Raw genomic sequence first — 14,003 nt, 5'->3', positions numbered from 1 at the left:
GATTCTGCTCCGTTTGTCTTTTCTCGTCGCTTTCCCACACAGTCACACACACACATGAATCTCACTGCAGCTCTCTTTTCTAGCCAGTTTCTGACACCTGGTTTTGACCTCACTTTCTCGCAGTCTCCACTTCCACTTTTAATCTTCCTCCTAGTGGATGACATCTAAAGTAGTGGCTGCCTCATTTGGAGACGAAGGGAACTCCTTTTTCTGTTCCCTCTCTCCCTTTGTCTTCTTTTTCATCTTATTAGCAGTCAAGCAAAGGGAATGATGACAAAAACCCTTCGATGAACACGAGACAAAAAATGACATGCCCTCATAGATGCCTGTCATAAATGCCGGAGCTAAAAATGGATCACTTTCCTTTTTTTCTTCTTCTAAAATAATAGCGTTTGACCTTAAAACATTATAGAGATGAAACCTCTTTTGTTTTAGATGTGTACACTGTAAGTAGTCCAGAACAGTACAGTACAGTAACTATAGTAAGAACATCATTTTCTGAACTCTACAAGGTTCAGATGTGAGTGTTTTCGTACTTGGCTGGAGGCCTGCGTAGCACCTGCTACTTGCGCCCATCGTACTTAAGGTGATTCTTTTCACAGTACAGTTTTCCTTTTTTCGTGTTTTCACTCTTTGATACTCTTACTTGAACAGACAACTTCAGAAGATTGAGAAAAGTAACAGAATTTTTTTTCCCACAGGGATTAAAAAAAAGGCTTATCATTGACCTCAAACCTTAGCTCTGAAATCACCTTACATTGTATCCGATAATTGAATATTTCTTAGGAAGTTGGTTAAAAAAAAAAGGTTTTCTATGAAAAGCTCCTTCTATTCATCAGACCCACTCAGTTTTACCACATACTACTAATAGTCTCCCTCACATATAAATGTCATGAATACATAACAGCCTTTTTGAAATTCTAAATGTTCCGATGCGTCATCATGGTGTGAATATTTGGTGACAGTTCACTGTACGCAGGCACTTACCGTGTTGTGGTGTCCATCTTTGTCTTCTATCTTCCACCCTGTGGCCGTCAGTTTGCTGCTGTTAGCATGAATCAGTGTGTCAGCGGTGAACAGAGAGAGAGAAGAGTGGAAATGACAGAGAGCCTTACTTTTTTCCCTCGTTTTATGAATGTGTGTGTGTGTGTATTCAGTGTTGATGTGCAGTTTGTTTTCAGCCCACACACACAGGACAAGCTTTGAGTGAGTGGATGGAGGCGAGAAAAGGCAAAGATAATTGGTCTGTGATGAACTGGAAACTAGGGACTTTCATGGAGCCGGATCTCAGCAGGTATTACTGAGTTCTCTCAACTTCACTCACTGCCTTTTCATCCTTCTCTATCTTTGGTTTCTGGCAGTGTGGTAAACTGACAAGCCGATTCATGGGAAACTCTAATTTTGCCTTTTCTTTGATGTGCACTGACACATGTTCACGGTGTGTTCATTTCGGGGCAGAATTTGCCCAGGGTGAGGCTTTCCACTCTGTATCCCTAATTTAATGGAGCTGAAGATCATACACTCCTCTGATAAATTGGAAGTTTTTCCTTACATGACACTTGACAGCATCACTCTAGCTGATTGGAAAATAACCCCTCTTGGCCTAAAGGCCAAAATTATTTATGCTCATATTATATTTTCCTTGCATAATTTTTTTTTTCTGCCACAGTGAGTCACTTTTCACCCTTTTAATAATTTTGGCGCATTCTGCCGAAAATATATTCTTAGCGTTGACCCCGATTTGCAGCGGGAAAACACATTCAATGTTAACCTAAGGAGGATTGGGTTCTATTGGATACACCTTATTACACACATTTCTGCACCGTGACGGTATTATTGGAAAATACTACTAGAAGTATTTGTTCCAAAATGGAATCCTGTTCTGGGGATTAGGCCCAGCGTATTGTCGAGTGAGTGTGTTGTTTTTCTCTGGCTTTGTGATCAGACGATTGGTTTGTCAGTGATCAGTGTGATGTCAATAAAGGAAGTGACTTTGCTGCATGACTGCTGTGTGTGGCAAACAAATCAGCTCGTAATTAGCTGCCATCTGCACTGTTGCAGTGACTGTAAGTTAAAAAGAGCGCTTTGTGTGTGTGTGTGTGTGTGTGTGTCACGTGCTGTTTTCTGTAAACCTTTGTCTTCCTAATCTGTTCATGGCTGTTAGTGAAAATGTGGGTGTGCTCACAAGTGTTGTGTAAGGACACGATGAAGGGGAATGCTTTACTGGCCTCAGTCCAATCAGGGGAAGTGGTCGGATGCAAGAGCTGTCAGTTTCCCATAATGCATTATTTTCCTTTCAAATGCTGAAGGGCCCTTTAGACCCACGTATATCCCAGGTGTCTTTCTTCTAATAAGAGAGTATGTTTCAGAACAGGTATATTTGCCCTTCCACGTGTTCACTGTTTTATGTATTTCCCAATTTCCTTCCTCAAATGTATTATTCCGGTCTGCACGATCAAACAGTAATAATAAATCAATCACGTCCGAGTTTCTGGTTCTCCAGGGCTTTTCCTCGAGCACTGGCTGTTGAAAATCCGACTTCTCACTGAAGTCCATCTGGCCACTGTGTTCAGGTATTTCCTAAAAAGAGGCCAGGTTCTTCGTTTACCCCAGCTGTAGTCTGCAGCAGGGTTTTATTTGGGGCAACTCTCAGTGGCATTCGCCATTCCTTGATGATGTTGACACTGATGCATTTTGTGGTGGCGTCCAGAGCAGCAAATCATCGACGATTTTGCTTAGTATGTACCTGTTAAAACAACAGTGGTTGAGTGATAGTTTTGCATGTTTGGTCTCAGTTTGTTGGCATGTTTGACATAGAAAACTTTTCTTTTGCCAGAGTTACGATTCTTTATCCTGCTTTTGTTCGGCAGAGGCGCCAAGGGGAATGGAGCAGCTGGAACGTGACCCATTATTCCTATTACAAGTCAAGTCAAATGATGGCCAACATTGCAGCACTGAAATATTTCAAACTTGCATGGGTGCAAAAAAAAAAGCAAATATAGCTTAAGTGATATATTTCAAAATGTCTCCTGATAATGTGTTCAATACACTTTCTATTATCTCTGTTTGATTGTTTCAATGCACTCATTCACATTTCACCATTGGCTGTGGCCAACTCTAGCAGCCAGAGAAACTGGAAAGAACATGCATTGACTATCAGCTCCCACCTGGGATAGAAGTGACCTTTATGCCGTAAGGCAAGAACGCTACCCACTCTACCATTGCGTGGCCCCCTTGTTAAACACAGTCAGTTTATAAGTGACCCAATTATGGTTTTAAACCCACCAGAGCAGCTGTTGACCCGGTGGTATTTTTAGACAATGAAAACTGGCAACATGGCTGCTCCTCCATGGGATGCTGCGAGAGTGATCTCCCAACAGTGTGGATATTTGGGGAAAAGTAGTAGCACTACATCTCTTTTTTTTTTGGTGGTTAAAAAAAGAGATGGTTTTCTGGTGGTAAGTGAAACCAACTGCCCAGAAAACCCCCCCCAAAATGCTTGATATTTGTTAATTTTGCCATATACTTCTAACATATTATTTGTAGCATAACAGTGTTTGCATTGAAATTTGACTTTTGTTATGTGATATTTGGGAACCAGTATGGACAACATCACCACACACTGTACCCAAGCTCACATCTGACTGCTCCCTGTTGATATTTTTGCACCTTTACTGCCCTATACTGCAGTAGAGCAGGTACTGTATACTGCATACAGAAAAAGAAAAATCTCCTGTGAACTCTTCAGAAGATTAAAGGCACATCATCTGCGTATACGCTCACATACAGTATGTGGTGACACACAGCACAAACTGTGCTTGCAACGGACTGGTGAGGAGAAGAAGAAGAAGAAGAAGTGAAGTAAGGCTTTACCTCCTACTCCATTATATCAGCACTGTAATAACTCGGCTGCAGAGTTCATCTCTGGAACAGTCGTGACTAATGGAGTCGCCGCTTTCAACTACACACCTGGTGCCGCGGCGCTGGCCCCGTTATATTAAAGGTAAATTTAAAGACGCCCTAAAAACACCGAGCTGTGTTTAAAAATCTGCGAGCACAGATAGTTAAAACACTGCCTACAGACAGGCGCGTGCTCCGTTGGCAAAAGTTGGCTTGTTTGTGCTGGTGCAAAACAACTCTTACTGTATATTCCCTGGTGTGGGTTTATGTAATCACTGTTGAATTTTCGCAGCGTCTGATGTGGGAGTGTTTGGATGTGTGCTTGTTTTGAAACTTTTCCGTTCTGCACTCTATCACTTGTGAAATGACACACCTATGATTTGGCAGTCTGCTCTCGCTTCTGTCGCTCCCCGCGCTCTGAGGTCTTCACTTCATGCAGAGCGCCTCTGATTATGTTTATTTTGCTGACAACGGCTCGTGCATGTGTGTTTGCTTTTGACTGAAATGGAAATGTCTGAAATGGCTTTTATAAGTGCTGGCTGCATCTGCCATCTGTGCGGACACCAGTATAAAGGAAATGCAGTCCTGGGGATGCCTCTCCCCTCCTTCTCCTCCCTCCTCTCCCCCTAGCTCTCAGTTTCTGTAGGCTACAGTCAGTCAACATGTCATTTCTGATTACAATCACAGGGAGGGAGACAGAGACACATATGCTGGCCTTTGCCGCTCTTTTTTTTCTCTATTTGCCTTCAGTCATTCTATAAACACTTAAATGTCAAAAAAGACATTTATTTCTGTAAGACCCTTGTCCAAAAAAACAAACAACTAAATTATATCTTCACTTGTGTTATTAAAAAAAGAATAATTAAAGCCTCCATGTAAAAACTAAGGATGTGATTATTATGATCAAACTCACTAACATCATTATTATAAGTGTAAGCAAAACTGTATTTTTGATATATTTCCAAAGCTGCGCTCCATGAGTCGGCACACGCACAGTTTTGTCACACTGTTAAGGTTTTAATCTTCTTCTGCACTTTCCTCATCTCTAATTCATGCTATTATTAAAATTGTGATGATAATTTATTTTTCTTCTGAGGGCATTTGTGAAGTTATTAAATATCCATGTGAAGCTAAGAAGAACCCGTTTCTGATCTCTACAACAGTCACTTCCGTGCCTCGAGTCCAGATCTCACCGTTTGAGAGTCTCAGCTCAATTGCTTGGCTTTGTTCTTCAAGGCCGAATTCAAACAATGTAGATCGGTGCTCTGACGCCGTTTAAAAAATGGTCACGTACCGTTCGGGGCGCTTGAATTTGAACGCTGATCGAAATGAACCGTTGGCCATGTTGTTGTTGTTTACTCCATTAATAAAGCCTTGACAAAAGCAGGAGGTGGATTATGGGGTATTTTCAGGCCAGTTAAGCTTCAGTGGGATTTTTCTCATATTAGGGATTTGCTTGCGGTCGTTAGTATGAGGCCAGTAAAATGGCTTCTGATAGAAAAGCCCAAAATATTCAGCCACTGTTTGGGCCGTATGCCCCCCCCCCCCCAAATACTCTAATACTCAAATGCAAACACTCTCTCATCACTGCTTTCACTTCTGTCCAATCTGCTTTCCCTCTTCAATTTATGCGGCTCGCTCTCTTTGTTTGTTTGTCCCTCTGTCGTCTCCCTCGCCCGCCTCTCCCGCCCCCCACTCTTTAATTTTGCTCTCCTGTGTGCCACTGAGCCCTCTTGGTGAAGCGTTAAGTGTATAATCTGTGATCTCATGTCTAGATGGGCCTCTCGTCTCCCCTCTCACTCTGCATACAAAGAGACTGAATGGCCAGGACTCACTCAGAGGATACAAATGAGTAATGAGGCACACAGGCTATATACACACACACACACACACACACACGATAAGCTAAAACACACACACCTCTATGGCACACTCCCAGAGTGCTTTGAAGTTGAATATTGATGATGGCAGCACCAAAGGCTGTGTTTGAAAGCACAGGGACAGAGAGATGGCAGCCATTGACTGACCACTCGCCTCTGACCCCTCGTCTCTGATGGCTGTAATGAGCAACAGGTGCTTCTTTCACCAGCTTTGGTCCTGATGATCATCTGATGTTCAGCGGACAGTTGTAGCAGTCAACCAACATAATGACCCCATTGATGCGTCACCACACATCTCCACAGTGGGCTGACGTGGGCGCGTGAAATATCGATTTCAATTAAAATGATAGTGAATTAAAATAGTTTAATTCCCTCTCATTATCATAATTAATGAGATTTTTTTAATGACTTTTTAAATGAAGGATTTACACTTCATTTAACCATTCATTAATGAGATGGAAATGTTGGTCACATATGTTTTATTCAATGTTATATATATGTTATATATATTTATGTATATTATTTTTTTCATTTTTACTGGTTAACAATTCAACCCATACAGGAAAGAGAAAAAAAATATCATTTTCTTTCCACTTCCTGCTGCACTGACTCTTCTGGCACCTCTGTTTCCAGTATGGTGTGCTACAACAGCGTCGCCTCCACCTTTCTAGGTCAAAGTCCCAACAGCTTTTAAGTGTGTTTTGCTTAGGTCTGCTCTTTTATAAGGGGATTCTTGCAGTATGCTGACTGCCTGGCTTAGTAGTGCTTGGGTAAATTAGGGGGCAGCCAGGAGCGGAGCCATCAGAAGTCTGTCTGTCACAAGTCGCTATTAATATTAATTCATATTGTCGTAGAGCGGAAAAGCCCCTTATTTAATTTGAGTAATGGAAAGAACCTTGAATGTGAATTTCTTTCTTTCTTTCCTTTTTTTAACACCTGTTAAAATTTTAATCCAAAAAACGGACTGCACACGTTAATATTCCAAACCAGACAAATCACCACACCTGCAAATGTTGAAATGAAAAAAAAAGAGTTTTTGGTGAATCTGCCCTCGCGTATGAGTGAGAGTGATCTAACTATATATAGCAACATGCTCCAGCGCAGCAAATCCTCTTAGGGAGGAAGTTCAGCTGGAATGTGTGTGGAGATTTAAGTTAATTATTTGATTATAAACGTAATATTCATCCAGCCGTGGCCAAGTAGGATGGACACAACATAACCAGCAATATATATTATTATATTAATATTAGAAATATCTCCGTTTGTTGTTGTATAGGTTTTAATTTGCACATAGAAGAAAAAGACGCTTGGTGAAGTAGCTGTTGTCGTTTATTGCCCCCCCCCCGTCCCCCACTCCCTCCCCACCACTCACCATGTTGCCTTTGGTTACAATTAAAACACACATGGTGTTTAGTTTTTCCAAGTTAAAACATTGTCCAACAGACAATGCAAACTGCTGGTGTTGGGGGAAAAAAAGAGTTCTCTTTACTTAATAATGGAAACCAAAACCTGCACTTCAACTGTCGTCTGCATCGACAGCAGTGATTTTTTACCAGTGAAAAGGTCATTTTGTGGAACTCAAAATCCACAGGAGTTCCATTTTTCCAGGTATTTCCCCCCCAAAAAATACTTTTATATATTTCAAATAACCCTTGTACTTTTTAAGCTCAAACACCGATTTCTTACGGATGAACGTCATTCAAGTGTAGGATTAATCTGCCTACGATGGACTTGTACCATGTACAGTACTGCGCCTGTTGACAGTAACTCTGTGTGTAGCACTTACGTCAGTACATTTGATGTGCCACTTACCCATTAAGCTGCACCTGTTCAGCTTTAACCTCTCATTACCACTGTTTAACTCGACCTGTAACTTATTTCTTGTTCTACCATTTTAATGTGCTTGTTCACAAAGTTCCCCCTACTGTCTCTAAGTGGCAGTACAATATACAACACCCTGTCTGGATGCTGGGGGGTGTGAACGTCTTGGTGACATGCGTGTGACATGTCCTGTCTTAAAAAGCCTCCAGCCATTGCAGTGACTGTTGTTTTTGTGCTGAACATTCACTGAGAAAACAGTCTGATGGACAGAAGGGAGTTTTTTTTTTTACCTTCTAATGTGAGCCGGTTTTGACTGGTTTGAGATGCCTGCTGATAAAACCTCTGCGTGGTGTGTAGACTGCCCTGACCCTACGCCCTCCCTCCAAAAACTCCCTCCTCTCTTACGTTTCCTCCGGGGTCTGAGTGAGCGGCACTGCAACGCTGCTCAAGACAGAGTCAGAAATAGGAGAAGAAAGGGAACACAGAAAAGAGGTGTGCAACCACAGAACGAGATCTTTCTGTGAAATTAGGGTAATTTTAAAAAAGATGTGAGGGTGAGATACAGAGTCTGACAGACAGACTTTGCACAGACCCATAAATAATGCAGAATACGAGCAGATTAGTCATCTGTAATGAGTCCAGTGAGAGATTCCAGGGAGGCTGGTGCTGAAAGTATTTCAAGGTTAAACACATAATTTTTAAAGCTCTGAAGACAGAAGTTTTCCTTCTGCTCATATTTCAAAGGAGTCTTAGATATATCCATACACTGTATTTCCAGAGTTACTCGTGTGTATGTCCTTCAGCAGTAGTATATGCAGTTTTCTGCTTCATCTCTACAGTATCTACAAACAAGTCTACACAGTGGTGGACTGTGGGAGGAAGTACCTAAAGAAAACCCACACACATACTGGGACGTGAACGCCTGACCCATTTGTTCTGATGCAACGATTCTAAACACTAAACCACAGTTCAGCTCATATTTATCTGTTGTTTTTTTTAATAATATATTTTCTCAAGTTTTTATTTGTCTCATACTGGACTAAGAGACCGTTACATTTATTTTTGTAGAATTTTAATTGTCTGTTCTGTACAATGAATAATATATATATATATATGTATATATATATATAAATATAAACATATAGATATATATTTAGAATTTAGTTCAATTTAATGCTAATGTGTGCAAACCCCTAGATGTTATGATTTGGCTCTTAAGATAGTGACCACACTATGCATATAAAATACTGTTTGCATCATATTATGTATTTATTTTTCCATATAGCCTGTAGCTCCTTTCCTCCCCTGTAGGGGGTGATAGTGTATCTGTTAAACACCTTACTGCCATCTACTGGATATATTTTGCACTACCAAGTGTCCTGCCAGAGAATGGAAAATACAGTAATTATAAAGGAAAAGCTATTCAACTAAGGCTATGTGAAATTAGTTGCCAATACACAACACTCAATGGCCTCATGGTTGAAAGAATCCGGCAGTTGATCGGAGGGTTGCTGGTGCAAATCCCAGGCCTAACTCCTGCTCCCTGTGTTTAGTGACAGTCGGTCCTGTTTGTACATTATATATGTATATAGCCGGTTTATCTTCTTCTACAAGAAGTAAGAAGTAAGCCAGTATGACTGGACCTACCTGAACCCAGCAGCTCCTGGTCAACGCTGCACTGCTTTACCTGCTGTTGTCATCGCCACCTACAGGAAGCTGTGTGCGTCAGAGCAGAATGGATGAGAGCCTTTTTATGAAAGGAGAAGTTTCTTTCTTGTGAAGAACTGTTGGTGAGTGAGGTTCACTGATCCACTGGTGGAGTTTGTTATTTCCTCACTGAGGTTTGACTTAGCTGCTCTGTGTGTGTGTGTGTGTGTGTGTGTATGCAGCATATTTTGACATGTGATATACTTTTAGAGCAAAAACTGTCACAGTCCTGCCAAAACAAAGGTCTTCACCGGGTTGCCAAGAAGACAGTGCAGTCAGCACATGAAGGACCTTGGAGGAGACGCTTTCTCCTACCAGCCTCCTTTATCCTGCGGCCTGTGACACAGTGTTCGCCCCTGTCATTGTGTGTGTGTGTGTGTGTGTGTCTGTGTTCTTTTTAGCACCGGGGCAGATGTTGAGGGTGCTAAAGACCTTTTGTGCGTGCTCATTAATGTGATTACTGCTTTCCCACTTGGCTGACATCACGGGTGCACGGAGTGCGCTCAAACGAGAGATCAAAAGGTTACACATTCATGTAAAGAGAATCATGTCCCCTCGTAAAACTAATTACTAATCTTTTCTTTCCCTGCGTGCGCGGCGCCGGCATCGACGCTGCTTGAGTGCGCTCGAGTGTGCGCAGGCCATTCACGATCAACCCTGTTGCCATTTATGCGGCGTGTTTATTTATACGTCAATTAAAAGCTCTACTCAAGCAAATAATGGGCAGAGAGAGATGCCGGAGCATTTGTCATTTTTATGGTACCTATTAAAAGCAGAATATAAATTTGATTGGCGGGTTTTTAATATTAAAGGGTTGTTTTTGGTTTTTTTTTGTTCTCCCCGTTTTCCTTGATGCTATAGGTCCAGACATTTCCTGGATGTGTCAGCAAGGTTTCGGTTGCCTTTGTTTTTCGTGTTCCTCGTCTGTGCAGGAGAGAGAATAATTATAATGAGCACATTCTCCTCTCCCACTGCATTCCTTGCATTTGCTCCTCCATTTTTCCAACTGGTGCTGTCGGTGGCAGGACTCAGATTTGTTGCTCTTGTTTGCATCATTCCCACTAATCTTGCAGCGATGCTTGGTGCACGGGTGGGAGGAGCAGGCGTGCTGTGTGGGATCTGTTGCTACATGTGTTTAGGTTCTGCTGCATTTACACAAATGATGCCCCATAGGAAAGTATGATTATTTATTTTAATTATGTCCAAAATACTTAACTATAACATTAATGAATTTGATTTATTCTAGAAAGTCACGATGGGTATCTATCTATTTATCTATCTATTTGTTGTCTATCCATCTATCCATCCATCTATTTATCATCTATCTATTTGTTGTATATCTATGTATCTATCTTAGTGCTGCTGAAATATTGGTTCTCTGTCAATATTTATGCAGTGAATTTATTTTTACAATTTAGTTTTAAGGTGAATTTTGTCTCAGGCTTAAGGCTTAAAAAAATCTCTGACACATCTGCATCGTGTCTTCAAAGACAAACCACCTCTTAAGGTGGCGTGTCAAACATCCCCAGACTTGTAGGATGTATACATACTGTAGGACAGAGTGATCTCCAGTGTGTCCTGTAATCAGGAGCCTCGGAGGAGATGGTAAAACTCGATAAGGGATGAATTAATTCGTCCTCCCTTTATTCTGTGCCTCGTTCAGGAGTCCTCGCTAATCTGTGCTAATGTGTTCGCAGAGTGCACTGGATCAATTCACTTCTCTGAGAGAGAGAGAGAGAGAGAGGGTGGTGAGAGAGGGAGACGGGAGTGTGAGAAATGTGTGTAGACATGAGGTGGAGTGTGAAAGTTTTATTTTTGTCTGAATATCTGGTAAATTAGAAAACTGTCCAGGGGGACTGAGACCTCGCCTGAGATGGATTAGGTGTAGGACTATAGATGTTGGTATGGCTACAGTCTGTCTTCAGTGCTCCCTAGGTTAGGGCTTGGTGTGTTCCAAATGGCAACCAATGGTGTAAACTACTTTTAGTATTTGTTTTTTTAGACATTCAGTATAAGTCTGTCAAAGCTGAGGCCTGCTGGCCTGTCCATCCCTTCAGAGCTTCCTGCAATAATTGTTTCTATTTATTCCTGGCTGTGGTTTCTACCTTTCTAGAGTTGGTGTTGGTTTGCAAAATGATGCCCTGTAAATTTTGGTAACCAGTTGTCAAAGCTACCACAACCGAATCCACACTATGGTCACAGAATAGCAGTTACAAATGACATATTTGTTACAAATAAAATATCATTTATATTTAGCTACATCAGCAGCCTTCAGGATTGTAAACACTTACCTGGCTTTTGTAAATCACTGTGTGTGAAAATGAATTGTCAACTTCCTGTTCTGATTATAACAAATGAGACGACCTCTGTTGCTACGATCTGTAGCTTCACGTCGTGTCCTGACCCAGATCGCCCTGATCTATCTCAACTCCAGCACATATGACACTGTCACACACGTGGCACGGAGTGACACCTTTTAGAATTGGTCACAGATCATCCAAAAGAAAACTAGTCCAGACACAACTCATTTTCTATTGAGTCATCCATTGTAACACACTGAATTTGTTTTGACCACAGGTTTGAGAAATCCAATCTCAGGTCCTTGGATTTTTTAAATATGCTAAAAAAAAACCAAAACTGAACAACACCAGAGAACAAGACGTCCCAGACGTCTGGAACCAGAATTATTTTGTACCCACAACCACAAAAAATAACAGCACCTTCCACTGATATTAAATACAAAGAAAAGGAAGAAAATACTTATACGCTCATTAGCACTTTCACTAGCTAATATTCAGGCAGTTATTTAAATTGCTATATCTCTTTTTTAATAACAGTTTCTAAAGTTTTAAAAGCTGTGTGCGGTCAGTGGACTGAAGCAGGCTTTAATTGTTAATGGTTTATTGCTGTTCCTGTAACGCTTGGGTATTAAACCAATTGGAATGTATTATTATTCTTTTTATTATCACTTTGGTATGCAGAAGACATGGTCAGAAGTTTCATTAGTTTTGTAGTTGTCTGGAATGAACATTACTGTATATATGGATGACTAGGATGTCATAGCACTGAAAAACAAATCAAAAAAAGGCTAATGCGAGACAATGAGTTAATTCTAGTTGCAGAAGAACAGAAAAAGGAAAAAATATACATAAAGTGACAGCAGAGGGCAGACGGTGGTTATACAGCAGGATTACACGTTTGTTTCCTCCTATTAACAACCGCTACATAGCTTAGCTAGCTTCTCTTGTAATCTTTTCACTGACAGTTCTGCATGAATGATTGACTGACTGACTGACTGACTGAGTGTTTCTATTCCTGCTCAGTGAATGCGCCNNNTGACTCCACTACTTCCTCTTCACCGGAGCGTGTTGACAGGTTGTTATGGACAAAAGTTTTTGTTTTTTCTTTTTCCTGGCTAGTGAGGATAGTGAGTCCGCTGCTGTTCATGTGCTGAATGCAGTGACTAATTGTGTGCAATATAGTGCATTACGCCAAGGGTCATAGTGGCATGGTAATGTAAGGAGTGTACTCTCACAAGTAATTACAGTACAGTCATTAAAAACAGGCCGAGTCGTTGCACTCGACTTTGCAAAAATGGGCTTCTTTGGCTAATGGTCTTTCAGATCCCAGGGACTGAGAGGTTTGTTAATCATCACCTCACCGTGCTTCTATAAGGGTTTTTTGTCGGCCGCATTGTCAGAATGATTGCAGTTGCTATTGGAGAGTGCTGCACTTCAAACGGAACAGAGGGGAAGAGAGATGGAAGAGAAGATGGCTTTCTGTGTCTTTCTGCATGCGTGCACAGATAGAGGATGATTATTTGTTGTGTAATGTGTGGCCTCCAGCATGGAAATTCTTTTCTATCCATAATCAGCATTCGTCAGGGAGGCAGACGTTCCTCTCCTAGAGACCAAAGGACAAATGCTTCAGTAAATCATTTTTCTTTTCTGTTTTCTTTCTCCTTCCCCTTTTCTTTCCAATTCCCCATGTTTCCAAAAACCTTATCTTTCATCCTCCTTCTCCTTCTCCTCCTCTTATAGCTGGTGGGCGGCGAGTTCGACCTGGAGATGAACTTCATCATTCAGGAGGCGGAGAGCATTGGCTGCATGGTGGAGCTGTTGTCTCACTGCGAAGTGACGTGCCAGGCCGAGATCTGGAGCATGTTCACCGCGATCCTGCGCAAGAGCGTGCGCAACCTGCAGACCAGCACCGAGGTCGGCCTCATTCAGCAGGTGCTGCTCAAGATGAGCACTGTGGACGACATGATCGCAGGTGAGCCACGGATGACTTCACATTGACCTGTGTTTTAGTCAAAGTCTCATTCGACTTTTAGAATCAGTTTTACAAGGGAGACCTGGTCAAGGTATCGGCCAATCAAACACCTTTAAATACAACAAAACAAAAACACACAAATGTTAAAGAATAAATAAAAGGTTGAGATGTTGATGTTGTTTTTGCAGTTGTAATATGAACTCGGATACTAAAACCAGGTATGAAAAAATAAAAAAATAGGTATAGCTAGCAGATATAGTACTAGTGTTGGATTACTGGTCAAAGTCAATATAACCATATGCACATGATGATCGACAATGTGATGACGATGGGATCTAATCCCATGGTTTTACTATAGAAATAAATAACAAAAGTAATAATAATAATAACAACAATAATGTATAATGATTATTATTGGTATAT

At 41.2% G+C, this 14,003-nt stretch overlaps 1 protein-coding gene across 1 annotated transcript in view; it reads left to right on the top strand.

Annotated features, from left to right (window-relative positions):
• nbeaa (neurobeachin a) overlaps nucleotides 1-14,003 on the top strand; it is a 113,301-nt gene that overhangs the window by 26,917 nt on the left and 72,381 nt on the right. Inside the window, exon 4 of the mRNA XM_017041719.2 lies at nucleotides 13,349-13,580. Coding sequence (XP_016897208.1) covers nucleotides 13,349-13,580 — 232 coding nt within the window. The remainder of the gene's footprint in view (nucleotides 1-13,348; nucleotides 13,581-14,003) is intronic.

Source organism: Cynoglossus semilaevis, chromosome 19, assembly GCF_000523025.1.
Source record: "Cynoglossus semilaevis isolate Cse_v1.0 chromosome 19, Cse_v1.0, whole genome shotgun sequence".
Lineage (NCBI taxonomy): Eukaryota > Metazoa > Chordata > Actinopteri > Pleuronectiformes > Cynoglossidae > Cynoglossus > Cynoglossus semilaevis.
Note: the sequence above shows the minus strand (reverse complement) of the source record. Positions and strands in the feature narration are given on the sequence as shown.